We start from the raw sequence: 21236 nt of genomic DNA, 5'->3' as shown, positions 1-21236 counted from the left end.
TACGAGTTTCCTAATTTAGGTGACAAAGATCAATACCACACTAGATGAAGCTGGATTAATTATGAATTCTTAACTAATCTTGTGATGCAATAATCATCTAATATGCCGTCTAGAAGTTTTATTGTGTATTTATGATTACTTTTGATCACCAATATGGTTTAATCTAACTAAGTTGCTCGTGAACAAAACAAGAGCTAATTGAATGGTTCTGAACTAAGTAAAGCTATATGCATGTCCGAAACGGTAGAATGATCAAATTCTTTTTGGGTGGATGAAGGCGAAGGTAAAAGTAGCGTGGGAAACGGATCCTCAACGCTTTCTAATCTTGTCCGATTCTGATTTTCGGTTACTTTCCAACTCTCACTCAAATCACCCTTTTTGAATTCCCCAGCCACCGAAAGCCATCCACGGACAGATTTTCCATAAATCAATCACCAAATGACCCACTTCCTCCTTGTTCCCCTCTTGTTTCATTCCTGGCCAGCTCATCAATCTTTTCAAACGAGTGTTTGACCATGTTTGACTTTTGTATAATCCAAAAATCCTCTTCAAAAAACGGATTGTTTTTTTCGTAACAGTCCGCTCTCTTGGCCGGCCTTGACTCATCTAATCCTCATCTTCAAATTTTTTTATCCGAACTTCCACAACTCTTGTAATCGACATCCAACTTGGCCGACTCATATCTAACTCCACAGCAAGGAGTTAGGACTGATTCCACTATTTTGGAACCATATCCAACCCGGTCATGTTAAAGCAGGGTGCAATGTTGCTATCATGAAATTGAAACCAACTCCCACGATTCTTTAGTTTTGAATTCTAGTTCATCTGGCATGTCGAGCCATCCATCCAAAATGAAGAAGTTCATTGCCGAGCCCTCTGTTTAATTCAATGCAAACAACCTTTGTTTAATTCAAATGCATTAAATGTAACCATTATCCGAATGCAGAGATCTAATAAAAGGTTTGAGTTTAGGACTAAGATAAGCAAATATATTCCTGTTAAAGGATACAATCACACCACATCGACGAGTTTGATTCTTAATTTTCTCATGGAATAGATGAAAAAAGAATCCCATAAGCATTGAAAGTTATGTACTGTGCTCCATGAATGCCAAAAGTTTTCATCGGATCATTTAAGTACCAATTTTTTGAAATGCAATCACTTAAGTGATAATTCTGATCTACATGACCGGAAATTTGATGTGACATTTTTTGTTAATATTTGAAGCCGACTTGGCTTGCCGAAGGTCCATTCAACAATAAAAAAAGCTAAAAGTTGAAAAAACATAATAAAAGATAAAACAAAATACAAACTTAGGGTGTGTGTCTTATAGAAAATAAGCGATTTGGAAAATATTTTTCAAAAGGTGATTGCTTATATTGTTTAGAAAAATTAGACAATGGAAAGTGTTTTCATTATCAATAACAATATATGCCTAACTATTTTCACAAGTGATGAAAAAAATTTCATTTATTCATTTTTCTAAGCGAAATAAGCAATCGAATTTTGGAAAATATTTTCTAAATTGCTCATTTTTCGTGAAACAAACATACCCTTAATAGGCTAAAAATTACAAAAAAGAGACACATGTACTGGAGGCCCTAAACTTGTTATAGGAGTGTAATTGACTCCTAAAATTTATAAAAAAAAATACATCTAAGTCTTAAAACTTGTTAAATTGATGCAATCGAATCCTTCCTTTAATTTTGTCAATTTGAATTAACGAAAAAATTGACTTTTTTTAATATTTTCTTTTTCCTATGTTGTAATGATGTGGCTAAGATGAAGTGAGCCACGACCTCTGCCCATTAGAAAATATTATTATCCTACGTAGTACATGTCGTCCGAGTGATCATGTGTTAAATTGTTACTTGGCGAAGAAGAGACTACTCAGAGATGGGGGATAGGGATAGCGATTTCGGGGAAGCCGGCAAAGTTTTTCTGACTAAGGGTATGACCAGATGACAAGAATCCATCACCCCAAAGCTGTTTCTCCCACTACTTTTGTCAGCCACAGACAAGCTTGTGTCTGTCAGAGAATCCCAACAACGCAATAGTGAAGATAAAGTCCAAGTGTTCACGCCTATTAACTTATCTTGATTCATATTTGAGCGCCATGTTTTTCCAAATTTCCACTATTATTGATCTAATTTTACTATTTACTTGTACACCTGATTGTGTGTGGGATTATATATGTCTTTGAGTGGTCATAGGGTAAATTTCTATATAGCAGGGAAAAAACTGAAATTGTTTTTATGAGTGAGCCCATGAACAAGATCACGAATGTCCACCACCCTAGAGTTGTTGGTCCATCCGTACAATAATTTTGTCGGCCACAAACAAGCTTGTTTTGGTCAGCATATCCGAGATTCCGAGAAAGGCGGTGGTCTACGGACTTAAGTAAAAAAGTCGTGCATCTCTGTCCTCTAGTATACAAGAATAATTCGACAAGAAGATCAAGTGGTGAATGAGCTACTTGAAAAAACTGTTATGAAATCTTAAGCTCATTGTCATTTTTGATGGTTGAACTCCATTATACCAATGGCTTCTTCATCGAAATCCACAGGCCTTATGATGTCCTTTTGAGTTTCAGAGAGGAGATGCGTAATACCTTCGTCAGCCATTTCTATAATTATTAATAGATTTATTATTTTTTTCATCAGCCATTTCTATAATTATTAATAGATCTATTATTTTTTTGGCTGGTACACTTGATTGTGCAGAAAGACTGAAGGACTGTCCGAATAGTTCCACAATTATTAATAGATCACTTGATTGGGATATTTCTGGGAAATTACATGTCTCTTGAGTGGGTCATGTGGTAGATTATTATTTAGCAAGGTGAAAACAACTTCTCAGAGGTTGGGGATGAAATTTGGAGGAAGCCAGCAAAGTTGTTTTTATCAGCCCACGACTAACTTTTGTCGGCCCACGCGGTCTTCAGTGAAAAAAGTCCCTGTGTTCGCACCTTTAGATATCTCTCAATCCGGACAACGCGGCGGTACGCGGTCTTTCAGTGAAAAAAGTCTCTGTGTTCACACCATTACCTGTCTTGGTCCTTCCTTAACCACTCCCATTTTCCAAAGTCTCTGTCCTGTAGTATAAGAATCAATCAACAAGAAGATCAAATAGTGAACAAGCTGCTTGAAAACACTGCATCAAATCTCAAGCTCACTGTCGTTCTTCATTGTTGAACTCCATCGTTCCAATGGCTTCTTCATCGAAATCCACCGGGCCATACGCGGTCTTCTTGAGTTTTAGAGGTACGGACGTGCGTAACAGCTTCGCCAGCCATCTCTATAACGAGCTAGTCCGGAATGGAATACACATTTTTCGAGATAACGAAGAACTGAGGAAGGGGCAGGATATATCGATGGTCCTGAAAGCCATCGAAGAATCGTGCATCGCAATCATCATTTTCTCTGAGGATTACACTTCCTCATGGTGGTGCTTGGAAGAGGTGGCCAAGATTATGCAGTGCAAGGAGCAAAAGGACCTCACCGTTCTACCAGTGTTTTATAAAGTGGACCCAAAAGAAGTGAGAGAGGGGAGAGCGAGTTATGCAAAAGGCCTGGCTAAGCATGAGTCTAAGCACGGAAAGGATTCGAAGGAAATGGAGAGATGGAAGGAAGCCCTTCGGCATGCCGGTAGATTGTCCGGGTGGACTTTGAATGATGGGTAAGTAGAAAGAGTTCCATCTTTTGTATTGAAACTATACTTTACGAGTGTGATAATTTTTTATTTATTTAGTTATGGGCTATTTGAGGTCTTCATGTTTCGTTTTAGTCACTCTGAGTTCTATAGATTTTCGATTTTGGCCAACCATTTCACAAACTAGTTACAGGTGGCATTTTGAGTTCGAAAAATCACGTGGCTATCCATAAAACAGACGCGTGGCTTTTCCAATAATTAAAAATGGACTTAGCACTTCATCGGCTGAAAATTTATTGATTCATTTGATCAAAATAGAATGTTCAAACTTGTTTGCCAAATGGAAAGAATGTTAAGTAGTGTTATTGCCCTTACCCCATTTCGTACAGGATTAATTAGCGTGTGCAGGCCATGTAAAACAATAACATTGTGCTTTCGGAGAATTTAATGGTTTTGGAATCAAAATCTTAACCATCATTCAAAGTCCTAAATCACATGAGAGTCAAAACGAAGAATAAGTGAATCATCACGTTTAAAGCAAAAGTACACGAATCACTTAAGAAGACAGCTACATGTTTTGATTGGTGTGGAGCTCTCGGAGTTCAAATTTGGCTCGATGGGAATACATTTTCTTTTGGTTGTAATTATCTGAAAATGAAATGCACTGCTTTGTCACTTTTGGCTGGTGATTGCTCGTTATTTGATTATTCCAATTGCTAAAACGATGCCAAAACTTCCTTTTACCCTTTTTGCCGGAGATGATGAGTCAAATGTTATACAAAAAATTGTGAAGGACATCTCAAATTGCCTAAACCAAACACCTTTAGAAGTTCTTGAGCATCCGGTTGGGATAGAGTCCCGAGTGGCTGAGGTGAAATCAATGCTAAACCTTGAGTCTAAGGATGTTCTCATGGTGGGATTATGGGGACAGGGAGGTATCGGAAAAACAACTTTAGGGAGAGCCATTTATAATGATATTTCCAGACAATTTGAAGGTTCAAGTTTTCTGGCAAATGTTCGAGAAAGATCAAAGGGTTGCATGGATTTAGTTGCTTTGCAAGAACAATTACTAAATGATATATTATTACCGCCACAAAGATTAGTGGTGTCCGAGGTCGCTAGAGGTAATACTCTAATACCACTTAGACTTTGTCAAAGAAGAGTTCTTGTCATCCTTGATGATGTGAATGAAGAGGAACAGTTATGTGCTTTAGTAGGAAAAGCCAAATGGTTTGGCAGTGGGAGTAGGATCCTCGTTACTACAAGAAATAGGCATTTTCTGACTCCCAAGTTAGATTGGGATCATGTGCATGTGTATGAAGTTAAAGTGTTGGATGACGGTGGAGCTCGTGAGCTACTTAGAAAGCATGCTTTTCCGACATACCAAAAATTAGAAAGCGGGACGGATCTAGTGCATGGTTTTTTGAATCATGCTAAAGGCCTTCCTTTAGCACTTGTGGTGTTGGGTTCCTCATTACGCGATACAACAGAAGCTGTATGGGAAAACAAACTAGAGAAGCTTTCCAAGAACCTTGACGAAAAGATTAATAATGTGCTCAAAGTGAGTTATGATGAACTAGATAAAGATGAGCAAGAGATCTTTCTCCATATTGCCTGTTTCTTCAAAGGGCGAGGAAGAGCGTATACAAAGAACATTCTAGACAGTTGTGATCTTCAAACAGCTACGGGATTTGATACTCTTATTAAGAGGTCCTTGATATACATTGAGCGAGGAGGACGGCTACAATTGCATGACTTGATTCAATCGATGGGTATGGAGATCGTGAACCAAGAATCCGATGATCCCGAGAGACGTAGCGGACTATGGCTGTGTGAGGATGTGTTTGATGTTCTATCATGCGACATGGTAAGACTTGCACATAAGCTCAAAACTCTGATTCTCATCTTTTGACTCAAATTACTGAACATGCATAACCTAAAAAGTCTTGTACATGCGGGGAGATTGTGATGTAAAAGCCATAGTGTTGGAGCCACTTGTGCCAATAAAGATACCTATCGGTCATGATGCTTTTATAAAACTGAGAAAGTTGAGATTGCTCATTTTGCGAAATGTTTCTTTCCAAGGTCCAGTGTGTCTTCCAAATCGGCTCAGATGGTTTGAATGGGCCGATGCTCCCTGGATTCCAGAATTTTCCTCTGGTCCAAATAAATTAGTGGGACTTGAAATGCCCGGAGGCGGGATGACAACAGTGCCAAAACCATTGGTGGTGAGTTTATTTGTGTATTATATATACTCTTACACAGGAGTGGTGTGGTGTTCCTATGTTTTTGAAACCACTTCTCTTATCTTTCGAAATGACTATTAATTACTCGCAGAAACATTTTATGTGCAACAAAATTGGCGTTTGAAAAATCAAGCGTGCACAACTTTATTAGAAATAATTAGACCACACAAAGAAATCTTATAAATATACGCAAAAGAGAAAGGCATTTAAAGATGTGAAAATTTATTGTGAACATCATTACATCAAGAGAAAATCCAAATTATGATATTGAAAGTTGCGAGAGATAAAATAGAATAACCTATTTCATGTGTCTGTCCATGGCGATAGTAATTATAAAATATGTAATTGGTATAAGTGATAGAAGGAATAACAGAAGATTCAAAGTTCCTTAAAAGTAGGACGTCTTTCTTATTGTATATTGTAATATAGAGGGAGTTAGCATGTGCAAATGTGCTAGTGTAAGTAAGCTATTTAACTTCACTCTGATTGTGTCGGTTATTTACATATAACCCTTTTTATTTTATAGAAAAATGGTATGATGATAGCATATAAAGAAAACAAAAATACGAAGAGTGAGCCCGTTGATCTTGTGTATAAAAGTAAAATCATCTAAGGAGTCGCTAGCTGAGTGGTCAAGCGTTTGATTTGAATGTGGCGAATCAAATATCATAATTATAGCAGCTTCTGCTCAAAGTAGTCATCAAGTGATGGAGCCTTACCTTGCCCAATGCACATAGGTTGACGGCCGTATTTGTTCCGTATCAATAGAATTAGCTCGGTCGAAGGTTTGAATGCATCGGACTACCAAAACAAGGCATTGTTAGTTGCAGAATTTCCAAATAGATGTGATAAAATATTCCAGTAATGCATGTACCGTGTTTACACGTAATCCGATATAATTAGGGATTTAGTAGTTACCACTAGTTTCTTAATCTAAAGGGAGACCCAGATTTTGAGTTGAATCTTATATTTTTTTTTTCTTACATAATGGTTTCCAAAATTCGTTTCATTGTCTTTGCATGACTTCTAAAAAATTTAAAAGTTTCTTAATTTTTGGGAAAAGTTCATCGTGATAGAATGTTAACTTTAACTGATTATACATAAAATGGTCACTCCGATGCTCACCACATAACACTTTCACTTGGCTTTTTTGATTGCCACATAGCAGGAGACGCGGCCAACATCTAATCAATATTCATTGGCGTTTTGATTTGACTATATCTAATTTTCAATCTCTCACCCGATACACGTATAGATTTTATATTTACTGGTAGATTTTGTAAGTGTTGACTAATTGCACAATACAATTGTAATTCTCACAATATCGGTTTATAGTAACTTTCAATAACAAGTTAGTTTCGCCGTTTACGCAGGAATTCCAACATTTGAAGTACATGAATTTTAGTGATTGCAGCTCACTAGTTCGTATGCCCGACATCTCATGTGCTCCAAACCTCGAGGATTTGAATTTCGCTAGGTGCATAAACTTGGTAGAAGCACATGACTCTGTTGCAAATCATGAGAATCGACATTTGAAGTACATGAATTTTAGTGATTGCAGCTCACTAGTTCGTATGCCCGACATCTCATGTGCTCCAAACCTCGAGGATTTGGATTTCGCTAGGTGCATAAACTTGGTAGAAGCACACGAATCTGTTGCAAATCATGAGAACCTACGGCGGTTGAATTTCGAAACTTGCCGTGAACTTCGTAATTTTCCAAAGGAGCTCAAGTCAAAAAAACTCCGAGGTCTCAATCTTTCTTGTTGCACAAAGTTCGAAAGGTTCCCTAATATTCCACATGAACTTGAAGCCTTGACATCACTTAGTTTATTAGACACCGCTGTTAAAGAACTTCCTGCATCAATAGAAAATCTTGTCTCTTTGGAGTATATCTATCTTGGTGGTTGCAAAAATTTGGTGAGACTTCCATCTAACATTTACAAGTTACAAAAACTTGAAGGAATGGGGGTTGCGGGTTGCCCAAATTTAATCGGGTTTCCAAAGCAAGAGAATGTAGCTGATCCTTGCATGAAGACCGGATTTTCAAATTTACGACTTTTATGGCTTGGGAAAAGTTATCAATGCCAAATAGACGTTCTGGAGAATCTTTCCCGTTTTCCCCCTTCGGTAAAAGTGCATCCGAGTGGGGGCGTGTATCCTGCCATTCCCGCATCTCCTAATGAGCATGATATTTTGTCCCTATTGGTTGCTGCAAAATCAAAATGGCATCAACTACAAGAGATTCCCGAGCTTCCACCGACGCCACGCCACGCTCAGCATCACGATCGCTCTTCTTCCCACTCAGGCTGTTGAAGTTGTCTTTCTTTTTCTGTTGTCCTTGTTTTGGGGAGTTAGTGGAGGAGTTGGTTTATAGAGATCATGGTTGTTATGGATCCTATTTTGATGCTGTTTTTGTTATGCGCTTGCCTATTTAAAAAGACTTCAAAGATTTGAATAAGATTAAGCTTTATCTCTCCTCTCTTGAAGAATTTTTTTTTTATCTCGGCAACGTTGGACCGAAAAAAGAAAAAAAAAACTGAGGCTACGAACGAGAGTAGTTCGTCTTCCCGAAATAGACGTACCAGCGAACCGACAGCGATGGAGACCGACAAACAAACTTCCCGAAATCGGTTACCGGCGAACCAACTGCGACGGAGGAGGCGACCAAACTTCTTGAAATAGAGTTACCAAATAACCGGCGGCGATGGAGCCGGGTGAACGGAGGCGGCAGACTACCTCCGCCGTCCGAATCCGTGGGAACCGATGACGTAGCTTCGGATGACCATTCTCTCCTCGGTTTTTGGGTTTCCTTCGGATGACCAGTGAACCAGCGGCGATGGATCGGGTAAAGCCTGGCACCTCCGAATTGTATTAGTTGATGTGATGCTTGAGCTGGATTTTGGATTCTATAACATTTGGTGCTGCAATTGCGTGGGAACTTGAAGAATGTGTTGTTCAATTTGCTCGAGAGGCGTTGAATTAGTGTTTCTTCATAAGTTTTGTCTGTGGATGCTAGGTAAGGAATTCACTGGTAATCGGCGTTACACGCTGCAAAATCGGTGATAATCTCTAGAAGGTATAGCATTTCTTCAGAGAGAGAGAGAGAGAGAGAGTTGGGGGTGCATTTGACGTGTCTAGTATATGTAGTATGTTGCTATCAATCATAAAGATGTGCAGCTGGTGACCGATTTGACAGGACAATTGAATTTTGAGAAACTTCGGTTACTGGCATAGGACTACGTCGCTAGGTTTTGTCGGGCACTTGAAGAGGCAAAACTATAGAGGAATGAAGAAGATGCGGGGAGATGGCGAGCCACCACCAAGTGTTGCTTGACAGTCAGAGTCATTTTTGCCATTTTTTTACTTTGGCAAGTAGGGAGAAATGAAATCAATTCTCCTTAGGGCATGACAAGAACATGAGAATTGGCTTGTGCCCATAGATAACTGGTTAGGTGGTTATTTTCTCTCGCTCTTTGGACTGTGGGTAGGAAAAAGAGAAGAGTCACGGGACATGGATTCATTCCATGTATACTATACAGGACCTGCAACATCTTGATCTTATAGCTATGAGACATGGATTCTTTCAATTAGTTGCTGCCTATTGATACTAAAATATTTCTACGCTGGCACTTGATGCTGATTTCCCCCCTGTATGCACACATGAGAGAAATTCCGGCTCTTATATTTTTTTTTCTTCTAAAAAGTAACAAGACTTATTTGCTTTTCTTATGTAAGGCAAAGCTTGCTTTGGACAGTCTTGAAATCCCAGTTAAGGAAGAAACTTATTTTCAATAACCAGGTGCATTTCGGATATGTTACTTTAAAAAAAAATTACAGTTTGGGGAAGTAATTCAAGTTAAGGTAACATTAGTTTGTTCTCTTCTTGCATTCATGAGGGCATCTGCTTGCTAAATTGTGGTGTATGGCATGTCTTTCCAATATGATTTTTCTTCCGTCTAACATTTCATGTCTCTTAGGCTTGTCCAGAACTCATAATTTTTACTTGGACTTTATTGACATAAAGTAAGTTAATTTACATAGTGAAATAGGATCTGTTTCATTGTGATTTGAGCAGTATGGACAATGTCTTTTTTTGAATTATTATTTTGAAAGAAGAAGCTCATTTACTGTGCCGCCATGAAAACTCTGACTTTAAAAGGTAGAAATTGATACTTATGCTCCTCTTAATAATCTGCTCTTAATACGACATCAAGCAAGAGGACACATTTTGCGGATAAGGAACCACGTTGCTCAATCTCCACCTTGTGAAGCTCAAAAACTAGCCCTAATTAGTGCATATTATCGTGATAGAGAGCCCGAGACCGTTGTTATAATGGTGAGCATGGTTCATATGCAATGTTTGGAAGATGTAGCGGACTGAAATCCATCCTAGGCGGTGTTAGTAGACGAGTCATCTGTAAATCTTCTCTCAATCGGATCACCGGTGCCAATAATTCTATGAGAGAACTTTCCATCCGTAGTGAAAGCCTCAATGTATGCTCTGTTTGCAGCATGTTGTTTTTTATCCAAGGACATTAGTTTCAAGCCATGGCTAACCCAAACATACTTCCTTTAAATCTGATGCAAGAAGTTTGCCAAGGCGTAGAGCCTAGTTCTTGTCAATTGAATTAAATATTGCACTTCGGATATTATTTGCTTGCTTGAAAATCTGTTTTCCGGAGTACAAATACTTCTTAAAATTGATATTATTGGGACCCAAATGTAAACTTCCTAAAGTCAAGCATATTCTTTTATCGGCGAACTTGTTTTTGCTTAGATGGTACCTTCTTTTGCAAAATGCTTTGTCAATTAGTCTGCTAAGTTATATCTTGCATGATATTTGGACATGTTGTGCAAATAGAATCTGTTTTGGTTTTCAAGCGGATGAGCTAGGTGAAAATGCAGAATCATCAGAAATATGGGTGGCTTCCACGAAGATTTCATCTTTGTTGCCTTGTTCAAGTTTCTGCATGCTTTATGAATGTTTCCAACATTTTTTCTTGTTTATTTTGCGGTAATGGAACTCCTGATCAAATGCACCCTAAGTATAGTTGATTCGGTGGAGCCGTGCTCACCCATATAATGGTTGCTGTGAATGGGCATATAAATTGCTCAGTAACAAAAGATAGAGTTTCGGATGCCATGTTTATCCAATGTAGCTTTTTCCTCTAGACGAGGTATTCTTAGCCAGATTACCATTTGAGAAATGGGATGTCATGTCCTTAATTAAGGAAAAAGAGTAAGTGCAATATCTTAATAGCTAATCCATCGGTTCGACTTGTTGAGAGAAGTATCTTCTTGATCCTTATCGTGAATTACCGACATATATGGTTCTTGGTTGGGCAATTCTCCATGAGCTCTTCGGATGCATATTTTTCAATAGAGTGATCGGACCTTAAACTTTTCATGCTTCTAAGATAATTAGTACGCTCCGGCAACTCATTAGATACGTAAAAGATGGCCTGGACATAATTTGTCTATGCAATTTAAAATGAATTTGGTTTCCTTGTCTGTTTTATAGAACCCCGTAACTTGAAAATCATTTGGTGACTTGAATTTCCTTCCTCTTCTCCATCTTCACCTCCTTTTCCATTTGTTTGCTGTTGATGACATTGTGTAGTCTATGATTCGTTTAAATGTCATACATATATACTGAACGCTAATATTGGGATTTCATCTCCAAAGCCTTACAGGTCATGGGTTACTCATGCTTCCCATTAGATATGCATGCATTGGTTCTTCCCGTTGAGCCCCGTCATGGCTTTGCACAACTAGTTAAGACCTTTGGATTATGATTCTTGCTTTTCCGAACATCATGGACATCATGTATGGTATTATGATGCAACTCTTTTGCATATTGAATGATTGTCGATTACTTGTGCATATACAAGTGAGTCGCATGGTATGACCTTTAATAGTATAGCCTGTTAAAAGGGAATGGCACGGATAAGGGTGCTGTGCCAATGTTTCTTGCTGCGGCGGTTGGATATGATGCTCATGCTAGATGCTAAGATAAAGTATAAAGGTCTTCAAAATAGTGGTCAATCACAATGAGGACACTATAAAGGTCTTCAAGATGAAGTTAGACAACATCCTTGTCTTCATTCCATATTCTTGGTTTATTCCGATTATAGGGTTCATTATTCTTGTTCCCGTTAGTTAATTATTCATTGGACTATAACCTAAGCCAAACTTGCAGCTCAAGGGAGTTCCTATTCTTGAGGTCAACTCATCACAAAATTACTATTGAACTATAATTTTCTGACTCTTTATATTCTACATGTAAAGCACAAATTTGGATATGACATCATTGGTGCTGATTCTAGCACAATAAGATATTCTCCTGTTTGTGTGATGTCGAAATTGATTAATTATTTTGTCACAAGATGTTGAAACATGTCATAATCATAGTATGTTCAAACAGCCTTTTTAGGATAGATACTTGTGTGAATATTACTGACGATGGTTAGAATTCTGTTTTGTGATAAGAGGATGTAGTTAAACATCTAGCATTCCATAAAGTAGCTTTAAATGATTCTGTGCACTCTAACCGACAATGCATGTGCCATTTATTGCTTTTCCAATTACAGAATTTGCTCAAGGGGCCCGAGAGAAGAAGCTCGATTCTTGTCCAGATCGGTTTTTGCCGGGATGGTCATGTGTTCGCCGAGGATTGTAGCTACAATCACAAGTTCATTTCGTGCTTTAACTTAATTATTAGATAATTCATTGCATAACCCTATGTAGGCATCACTTTTCTTATGCTAATTTTTGTCATCGAAATATTCTATAATCTGTTTGATTTTTTTTTTTTTTATGAGTTTTCCGAATTTTGGGTTAATTCTAGGCATGCTATTGAAGTGTACGCACCGGAGTTCGGACTATATCATGCGTGATCCCTAATGATGATAAAAGTAAGTATATGGTTTGTATGTAATTTGCATGGATTTCCTTGCATAGAATGCATCGACCGGATTTAAGCTTCTTGAGTGTACCAATTATGTCCTAAACAATGGAATATATAATGTCATAGAGTTAGTTGATGTGGTGATCATCGTTGACTTTGCCTAGCGTAAAATTGTGGGAAATCTTAATGATTTGATTGGTCGCGTGGTGACGACCGACGATTGTTTTAGATAGTCAAGTGATGCCTCCAAGAGTACATGAAAATCTCAATGTTTTGCTTGGTCAACAGAGGCAATTGGCAATTGCTTCTTCCCCGAGTGTTTAGTATTGTTCAATCCTGAACTAGAGACGTTTTTCCTTCCGGATGTAAAATGTCGAATTTTGAGTTCTTTATCTATTAAGACATCTCAAAATACCAAAACATTTGTCGGAAAGACCCATAGTCTTAACACAAACAGGAAGCTAGTAATTTTGGACCATAATGTGTGATATTTTTAGAAAATTCGGGCTAACATTAATTGCATAATCCTTTGGTCCTTAAAAAATGCTCTATTACAAAATTTATGAGAACGTTATATTGCCCAATTATGGTTATGTGATCACATTATGTAGGGCTTAGTATATCCCGATTACGGTAATAATGTGGCTGGTCGATCGGTGAAGACCCACATTTAAACAGTGACTCGCAATGGAGGAGTCTATTCAAATATGCTACATAAATAGGTTGTGGTCTCCATTCCCCCCTAATTTTGTACGCCTATGGTTTATCCATCAAGACCGTCTAAGGTAGGAGAAAGAGAGGAAAGCCTAATCCGAAATTTGTACGGCTTTATCCATAGTGGTATTGTAAATTCTATACATGAGTTTTACACCATTGAATTTTTCATGTGTTATAAGAGCAGCTGTATATGGGCTCGAAATTCGCTTGTTGCATAATCTCGATGTAACTACATGTACAGTGCATGTATTTCCCGGTTTATGGGCGAGTTCGCGGATTCGATTCTTTTGTTAGCCACATAGAAGGCTCCCCAGGATTTTCATAGTTAGAATCTAGAACACAATAATGAGGAAAAATGGATTTGTGCGCCTAATTTGGGATCATCGTTTTTTATGTGGAATAGCGAGATCTAGAATTCAAGTGCTTCCCCTCTAGTGCCATTTGTATTACTAACTCAATGAGATTACCCCTCACGATTACGTTTTGCAACTGCTCCTTATGTGGGGTTATTTGTGCATCGGGATTAGAGGAGAGGCTTGGGCACTATTTATAGAGTTTTCAGCCAAGACCCTCTCATCATAGGCCGGGCTCTACTCGGCCCACCCAAGCTAGTCTCTTATTAGACTAATTAATTTTTTTTCTATCTTACTTTATTAACACAACCACGTAAAGCAGTAAATATCAATCTCAAATTATATAAGCCCATATTAGAAAAATTATTACATCTTTTAGTTGCTTATTTTAGATACTGATATGGGATTTTAGTTACCTATTCCATGGTAAAAATTCTTGGCAAATTTCGCGTTATAACTCGGTCTATGCCATTAGAATTTCAAATATTGAAGGGTGTGTCAACTAAAAATATGCCAATAAGCGTATGAACTTTTTGGTTAAAGGATTGTGGGGTAGGGATGCTAATATTATAAGTGTGGAGTTTGACTCCCGCGCTTTGTAAAGAGATAGAGAAGAGTTAGAGATAAGTTAGACCGAAAAAACAACTTGATATATTATTTTGCAATTTGCCAATTTAACCTTTTTGCTTGTTATTTTGGACAATTAATTCGTGGCCTTTGTTATCCATGCATCCATTCTTATACTCTAAATTTGGTGCCCTAATCTCATATGTACATCAAGTATTTCCAACTTGGAGATTTCGGTATACATAAGAGAACTGAAAATGGTAAAAGTGTCAAAAAAGTCCTAATCTATTGCATTGCTGCCAATTCGATCATAAACCTTTTTTTGGTGCTAATTCAGTTCTAAACCTTTTACATTTATGCCAATTTAGTCCTAAAACTTTTACATTTGTGCTAATTCAATTGGCTAGTTTAGGACTGAATTGGCACCAATGCAAAAGGTTTATGACTGAATTGGCATAAAAAAGGGTTTAGGATTGAATTGACATCAATACAATAAACTTTTGACTTTTTTAACACTTTTCCCAACCGAAAATCATGTGGTGCAACTCGACATGTCCATCTATTAATGCTTGAAATCAGTTTGGTAGTTCTGTTCGACAAAGTATATCGATTCTACTCCATGAATTTCATGTCGGGATTTAAACGGAGTCGTGAGAACTTCGATCTATGAGTTTCATAAACTTTCAGAATAATTACCTTGCGACTGAATGAACAAGCTTTAGAAATTGGATGCCAATTCTTATTATATTGTCCAAATCCGCTTCATTATAGTGCTGCCTACAGAAATTTCGGTCATTTTTTGCAGCTTTAATTTCGAAAAAAATCCATTCAGGGAACCTGAATCGGGTTTCGAGGGCTAGACGAGACCGAGTATTAAGGGTACGAATTCCTAATAATTGGACCATCGTTAGGCTATTAGAAATTTAGATGTATGAGTAAGCTTCTTGTCGCCGTTTCTGATCTTAAAGGTCGTTTGAGCGAGTGTAACGGGTCAAATTTGCTGCGTCTTAACACCGGGTCTGTGATGGGTCAAGATCGGGTAGAAACCGGGTCAGACAACGCGGACGGAGGTTGAAGAAGACCGTAGGCACGTGCAAGGCAGATCCCATGAGCAGAAGAAGCGCCTGTGGGCACGTGACAACTCTCTCAACTCCAATTTTAACGTTGTTATGTCTTACTTTTCTATCACATCTCTAATTTTCTAGAAGTAAAGTACCGCAAAATTACTTTAATATATCCAGAAATGTAATTATAGGAGTCACTCTCCTAGTTATATGCTTTGTTTTGCGAATATGCATGTATTTTTGTTTGGGCATTTGAGATTGATGAGTACAAAATTAAAATTTCTAAATTCACTGTGATATATATAAGGTTTCGTATCTTGTTCATGAGTGGTAAACAAATATGCATAGAAAAGGTGCTTGGTATGCAATAATTTTTTGCGATAATTGAGAAAAATACACATACTACGTTGCAAATGCTCGGCTACCAAAGTGTCATATGTATGGTGACATTTGAGATTTTTCCTTAGGAAGAACAACCCAGCGATTTGCTCGGTTTCCTACAAACGGCACCAATGTTGATGCTAGATTTAAACAGTCGGGCCAATGCTTAAATTAGCACCACCAAATGAGAAAATTTCTGGGGAGAGGCAGTTGAGCATAGAGTTGAGAGACATGAATCCTTCCAGGGAAAAAATGTTTTCACCCTCATACTCGAGTCTCACATTTCTATATGTAACTGTTGAGGGGTCCGCCAGATAGTATGGAACAAGTTGCGGCTATGGATGAAAGGTGGCGATGTTGCGCGGAACAAGCGATCGAACAATAAAATAGACAGAACAAGAAAATAAATCGGACACCGGATGTACGTGGTTCGGTCGTAGAGACCTACGTCCACGGGGAGAGCAGCAACGAATTTCACTATAGAACGAGCGATACACGGAGATTACAAAACCACACTCGAGTAACTCAAACACTCTTAGTGTTTCCCAAGCCCCAATTACATTCAAGAACGCACACAGTGTTTAGCCTCCAATTCCTAACGAAATAATATCTCAATCTCGCAAAGGAATTACACAAATCTAACCTCAAGATTTAATCGGCTTCGACACTTGAATTCTTGATGTAATTCTGCGAACAAAAACTTCACTCGTCGGATGAACGGCACAAAAAACATGCACAAGCACTCACATAAGCGGCGCTTCAAGACCTTCGTACGTTCCACTTCACCCAACTCTTGAGTATCTATTTATATACTGTTAACTTCTTGGACCCCTCAATCAGAAGAGAATCCGCGTCCAATATCTCCAAAGAATTCGGTCAACGAAAGTGCAAAGTCCAAGATTCCCTTTAATTTTATTTTATTTCTTTTCCTTTTTCTTGGCTGGCGCATGTTGGCTTTCCTTATCCGACTTCTGCAACAAGCCAATTTGCTTTTTTGACTAAAAAAGTCAGACTCCAAGATACGAAGTCCAATATGGACTTTGCTAATTCACTCCACATCCGAATTAGCCCAAAAAATTTCAAACAAACTTTATCCAATCTTGATCGCACCTTCAAAATAATATCCGTTATCTTTAAGATAACTTTCACAATCAAGATAGATTTTCGCTTTGGGCTTAAACTCGAGACATATTTCAACAATCTCCACCTTGGCTCGACGTTTGAGCCATGTCACAATCGCTTCGCCATAATCCGAACATTATCTGCTACTCTCCCAACAGCCCCAATGGGCTCAACCGCCACAGATATCATCCAAGTCCAAGCCACGCTTGAACTTCGCCGTAACCATGGACCTCATCAGAATACCAACTCCATATGCACCTTTAACTGCTCCACAATGACATTCTGACACAAGCTCCTTAATTGCAGATAAAGCAAAACCACCGTCGCATCCATATCCGTCGGGAGATTGAACACGTACCTTATCAATATCAGCGATTACAGCAACTATTGGCTCTATAGGCTCCACCTCGCTACAAGCACCATCTGTGTCGATTACCACGCTAGTATACGCTACCTCGGGAGTTTCTGGCTGCAACTCCACCTCAAGCTGAACACCGTTCGGATCTGTTTGAATACTGCTACAAAAACTCCTAGCCCGAAGTAATGGAGACTCGTCAAAGGTAACTTTTCTGCTGCTAACAGGTGAATTTATATTCGAGCACCACAACTTATAGCCTTCCTCACCTCGTGCATAGCCATGGAATATGCTCATTGCCCTCACATCAAGCTTACCATCACTTACTCGATAATAACACGGGCAATCAAACATTCTAAAAGTAGAATAATCAGCAACGTTACCTGACCACACTTCTTCGGGAGTCCGAAATTCGATCGCGATCGATGGAGATCTATTCATCAAGTAGCTCGCCATACGAAGCGCATTCGCTAGAATTCTCCTAGCCATACTAGCACTAGAGATCATTTTACGGGCCATCTCTAGTAATGTTCCGCTCATCAATTCTGCAAACCGTTGTGGTCTACCGGCACTAGTGCGGTGTTTCACTATGCCCTTTGTCATGCAGAATTTATTTACCAGCTTCGAGCAGAACTCCATGCTACTGTCGGTTCGCACATGCTTGATCGACTTAGCGGTCTCCACCTCGATCAAAGCTCTCGACCGCATATTCCTGACAACAAGATCAAACTTGTGCACCGGCACAGACACCCAAGTCTTCTTTGAGCAATCGTTAGACTCTCGAACGTATACCGACGTCTCCGGAGCGAAACCCGTCAATGTGTCACCTTGAAGTTCATATAGGCTTCCATGCTTGATTCCTTTCATTATCACCAAGGCACCTCGAACAACCTTCAGAACTCCACCTTGTGAAGAATACCTGCATCCAAATGAATCTAGGGCACCCAAGGAAATTAAGTTCTTTTTCAATTCTGGAACGTATCTTACTCCAGTCAATGTCCTCACAATACCATCATGCATCCCGATTTTAACATCACCAACACCCATAACGTCGCATTCAGCGTTGTTCCCCAACCGCACTTTACTACTATTCGTACACTGATAAGTAGCAAACCGGTTCCTATTTGGTGTAGCATGAAAAGAACAACCGGAATCCATAATCCATCCGTCAAATGACGAATGCTCAATGACAGACAAGACCCTATCGACACCATCGGAATCATCGCCTACATTCGCAATATCATCCGCAGATTCAACTCTAATTTCCTTACCCGTTTCGTTTTTCAGCTTTAAGCAATTCCTTCTAAGATGCCCTCTCTTGCCACAATTCCAACAGACAGCACCGCCAGTCCTAGGCCGATTGCGTCTATTCGAGTTCATAATATTTCTGCTAACACGAGTATAAGTTCTTCCTCTATTTTCACCTACTAAAACAAGAGATACTGATTCACCAGATTCTCTTCTACGGATGTCCTCGCTCAGAATTAAATCTCGAATCCCATCAAAAGTTAAACTTGTTGATCCAGAGGAATTACTAACAGCGATAAAGATAGTATTCCAACCTATCGGCAAATGAGGATAATAGAATCAAAGCACATACCTCATCTTCAAAGTCAATATCAATCGAACTCAATTGACTAACAATCACATTGAATTCATTGATATGATTAGTAACAGACGCACCTTCGCTCATCTTCAAATTAAATAGACGTCGCATCAAATAGACCTTATTGATCGCAGAGGGCTTCTCGTACATATCTGATAGGGCTTTCATCAAACCCGCAGTGGTATTCTCTTTGACGATATTAAACGCGACGTTACGAGCCAACGTCAATCGAATAACACCCAGCGCTCGTCTATCTAGCAATTCCCAATCAGCTTGCTTCATCGTCTCCGGTTTCTCCCCGGACAGGGGCAAGTGCAGCTTCATCCGATAGAGATAGTCTTCAATCTGCATCTTCCAGAAACCAAAGTCCTTCCCCTCAAATCAGTCGATTTTCACTTTTACTTCTTCTGTTGCCATCGATTCGCTTCAACTTGATAAACCTAGCTACGATACCAATTGTTGCGCGGAACAAGCGATCGAACAATAAAATAGACAGAATAAGAAAATAAATCGGACACCAGATGTATGTGGTTCGGTCGTAGAGACCTACGTCCACGGGGAGAGCAGCAACGAATTTCACTATAGAACGAGCGATACACGGAGATTACAAAACCACACTCGAGTAACTCAAACACTCTCAGTGTTTCCCAAGCCCCAATTACATCCAAGAACGCACACGGTGTTTAGCCTCCAATTCCTAACGAAATAATCTCTCAATCTCGCAAAGGAATTACACAAATCTAACCTCAAGATTTAATCGGCTTCGACACTTGAATTCTTGATGTAATTCTGCGAACAAAAACTTCACTCGTTGGATGAACGGCACAAAAAACATGCACAAGCACTCACATAAGCGGCGCTTCAAGACCTTCGTACGTTCCACTTCACCCGACTCTTGAGTATCTATTTATATACTGTTAACTTCTTGGACCCCTCAATCAGAAGAGAATCCGCGTCCAATATCTCCAAAGAATTCGGTCAACGAAAGTGCAAAGTCCAAGATTCCCTTTAATTTTATTTTATTTCTTTTCCTTTTTCTTGGCTGGCGCATGTTGGCTTTCCTTATCCGACTTCTGCAACAAGCCAATTTGCTTTTTTGACTAAAAAAGTCAGACTCCGAGATACGAAGTCCAATATGGACTTTGCTAATTCACTCCACATCCGAATTAGCCCAAAAAATTTCAAACAAACTTTATCCAATCTTGATCGCACCTTCAAAATAATATCCGTTATCTTTAAGATAACTTTCACAATCAAGATAGATTTTCGCTTTGGGCTTAAACTCGAGACATATTTCAACAGGCGAAATGACGTGACAAATGGCATTTGTATCGTTTTATGAATCAATCAATATTAACCATTCTAGATAGTGGCAACGCCATTGTGTGCCCTATGATATGAGAGCAAAGTGATGTTTTATCAAGATTAGATTGTCGACTAAGTAAGTCTGGGGTTGAACACTTTGGATCTATCTGCGGAACATATACCCGACCGTAAAATGGCGACACTTGCCAAGAGATGATTAGTTGGTCGAAGTCGCACTTGGCCTCGCTCTATGGTATGATAGAAGAGTTATTTTTTCACAATCTAATCAACGTGGCGAAGGAAACTACTTCTTGACTTTTTTGTGTTTGCAAAAGTCACGTTATTCATCTCACTTTTTAACCAAAAGTTAATAGAAAAATATATTTTTTTTTTCGTGACTTTCTAAGAAATGCTAATCGGTGCAAATTGATGGAAATTTTGTCTTTGACCCCTTTGACATTTTGAAGTCAATATGTATTCACAGACACCTTTTCTGAACCTGAGGGAAATCATTCTAGAAAGAAAACAGATGCTCCTGCACAATGAAACCTTAATAGTATTTCCTGCATCGGTACTTCTTCAACATGTTATTGAATCATAGATTTAAAGATGAGGAAAAAGGAAAACCACCCCCTAAGACACATGATTGACAGTACGCTTGGTGCTAATGCTGGTGCTGGGACGACGGTCTCAAAGTGTGACATGAACTTAACATACTCCCCCCGCAGTTCATCCACAGACTGATCAAGTAGGATCACAAAGTTTGCATCCGAGTACGAGTTGTCCATCGTCGCATTGAGGTCCGACACGAACCCACGCCTCTTCTCGCTGCAAAACTCCAGGAAATTCACCGTCACAGCATACCCATCATTCCATCTGGAACCAGACCCTCTCTCTTTGATGGCGATCCAGCCGTCAACTGGATGTAGTCGGCAATTCCCATGATAAGGCCAATGGGGC

The 21236-nt window shown here is 39.0% G+C and overlaps 1 protein-coding gene across 1 annotated transcript in view; it reads left to right on the top strand.

Moving 5' to 3' along the window:
* Positions 1 to 3092: 3092 nt before the first annotated feature.
* LOC115729247 (disease resistance protein RUN1-like) overlaps positions 3093 to 21236 on the top strand; it is a 1053956-nt gene continuing 1035812 nt past the window's right edge. Inside the window, exon 1 of the mRNA XM_048275572.1 lies at positions 3093 to 3678. Coding sequence (XP_048131529.1) covers positions 3209 to 3678 — 470 coding nt within the window. The 5' untranslated portion in view covers positions 3093 to 3208. The remainder of the gene's footprint in view (positions 3679 to 21236) is intronic.

Source organism: Rhodamnia argentea, chromosome 3, assembly GCF_020921035.1.
Source record: "Rhodamnia argentea isolate NSW1041297 chromosome 3, ASM2092103v1, whole genome shotgun sequence".
NCBI classification, from domain to species: domain Eukaryota; kingdom Viridiplantae; phylum Streptophyta; class Magnoliopsida; order Myrtales; family Myrtaceae; genus Rhodamnia; species Rhodamnia argentea.
The sequence above is the reverse complement of the archived record's forward strand: the minus strand, read 5'-3'. Positions and strand labels throughout refer to the sequence as shown.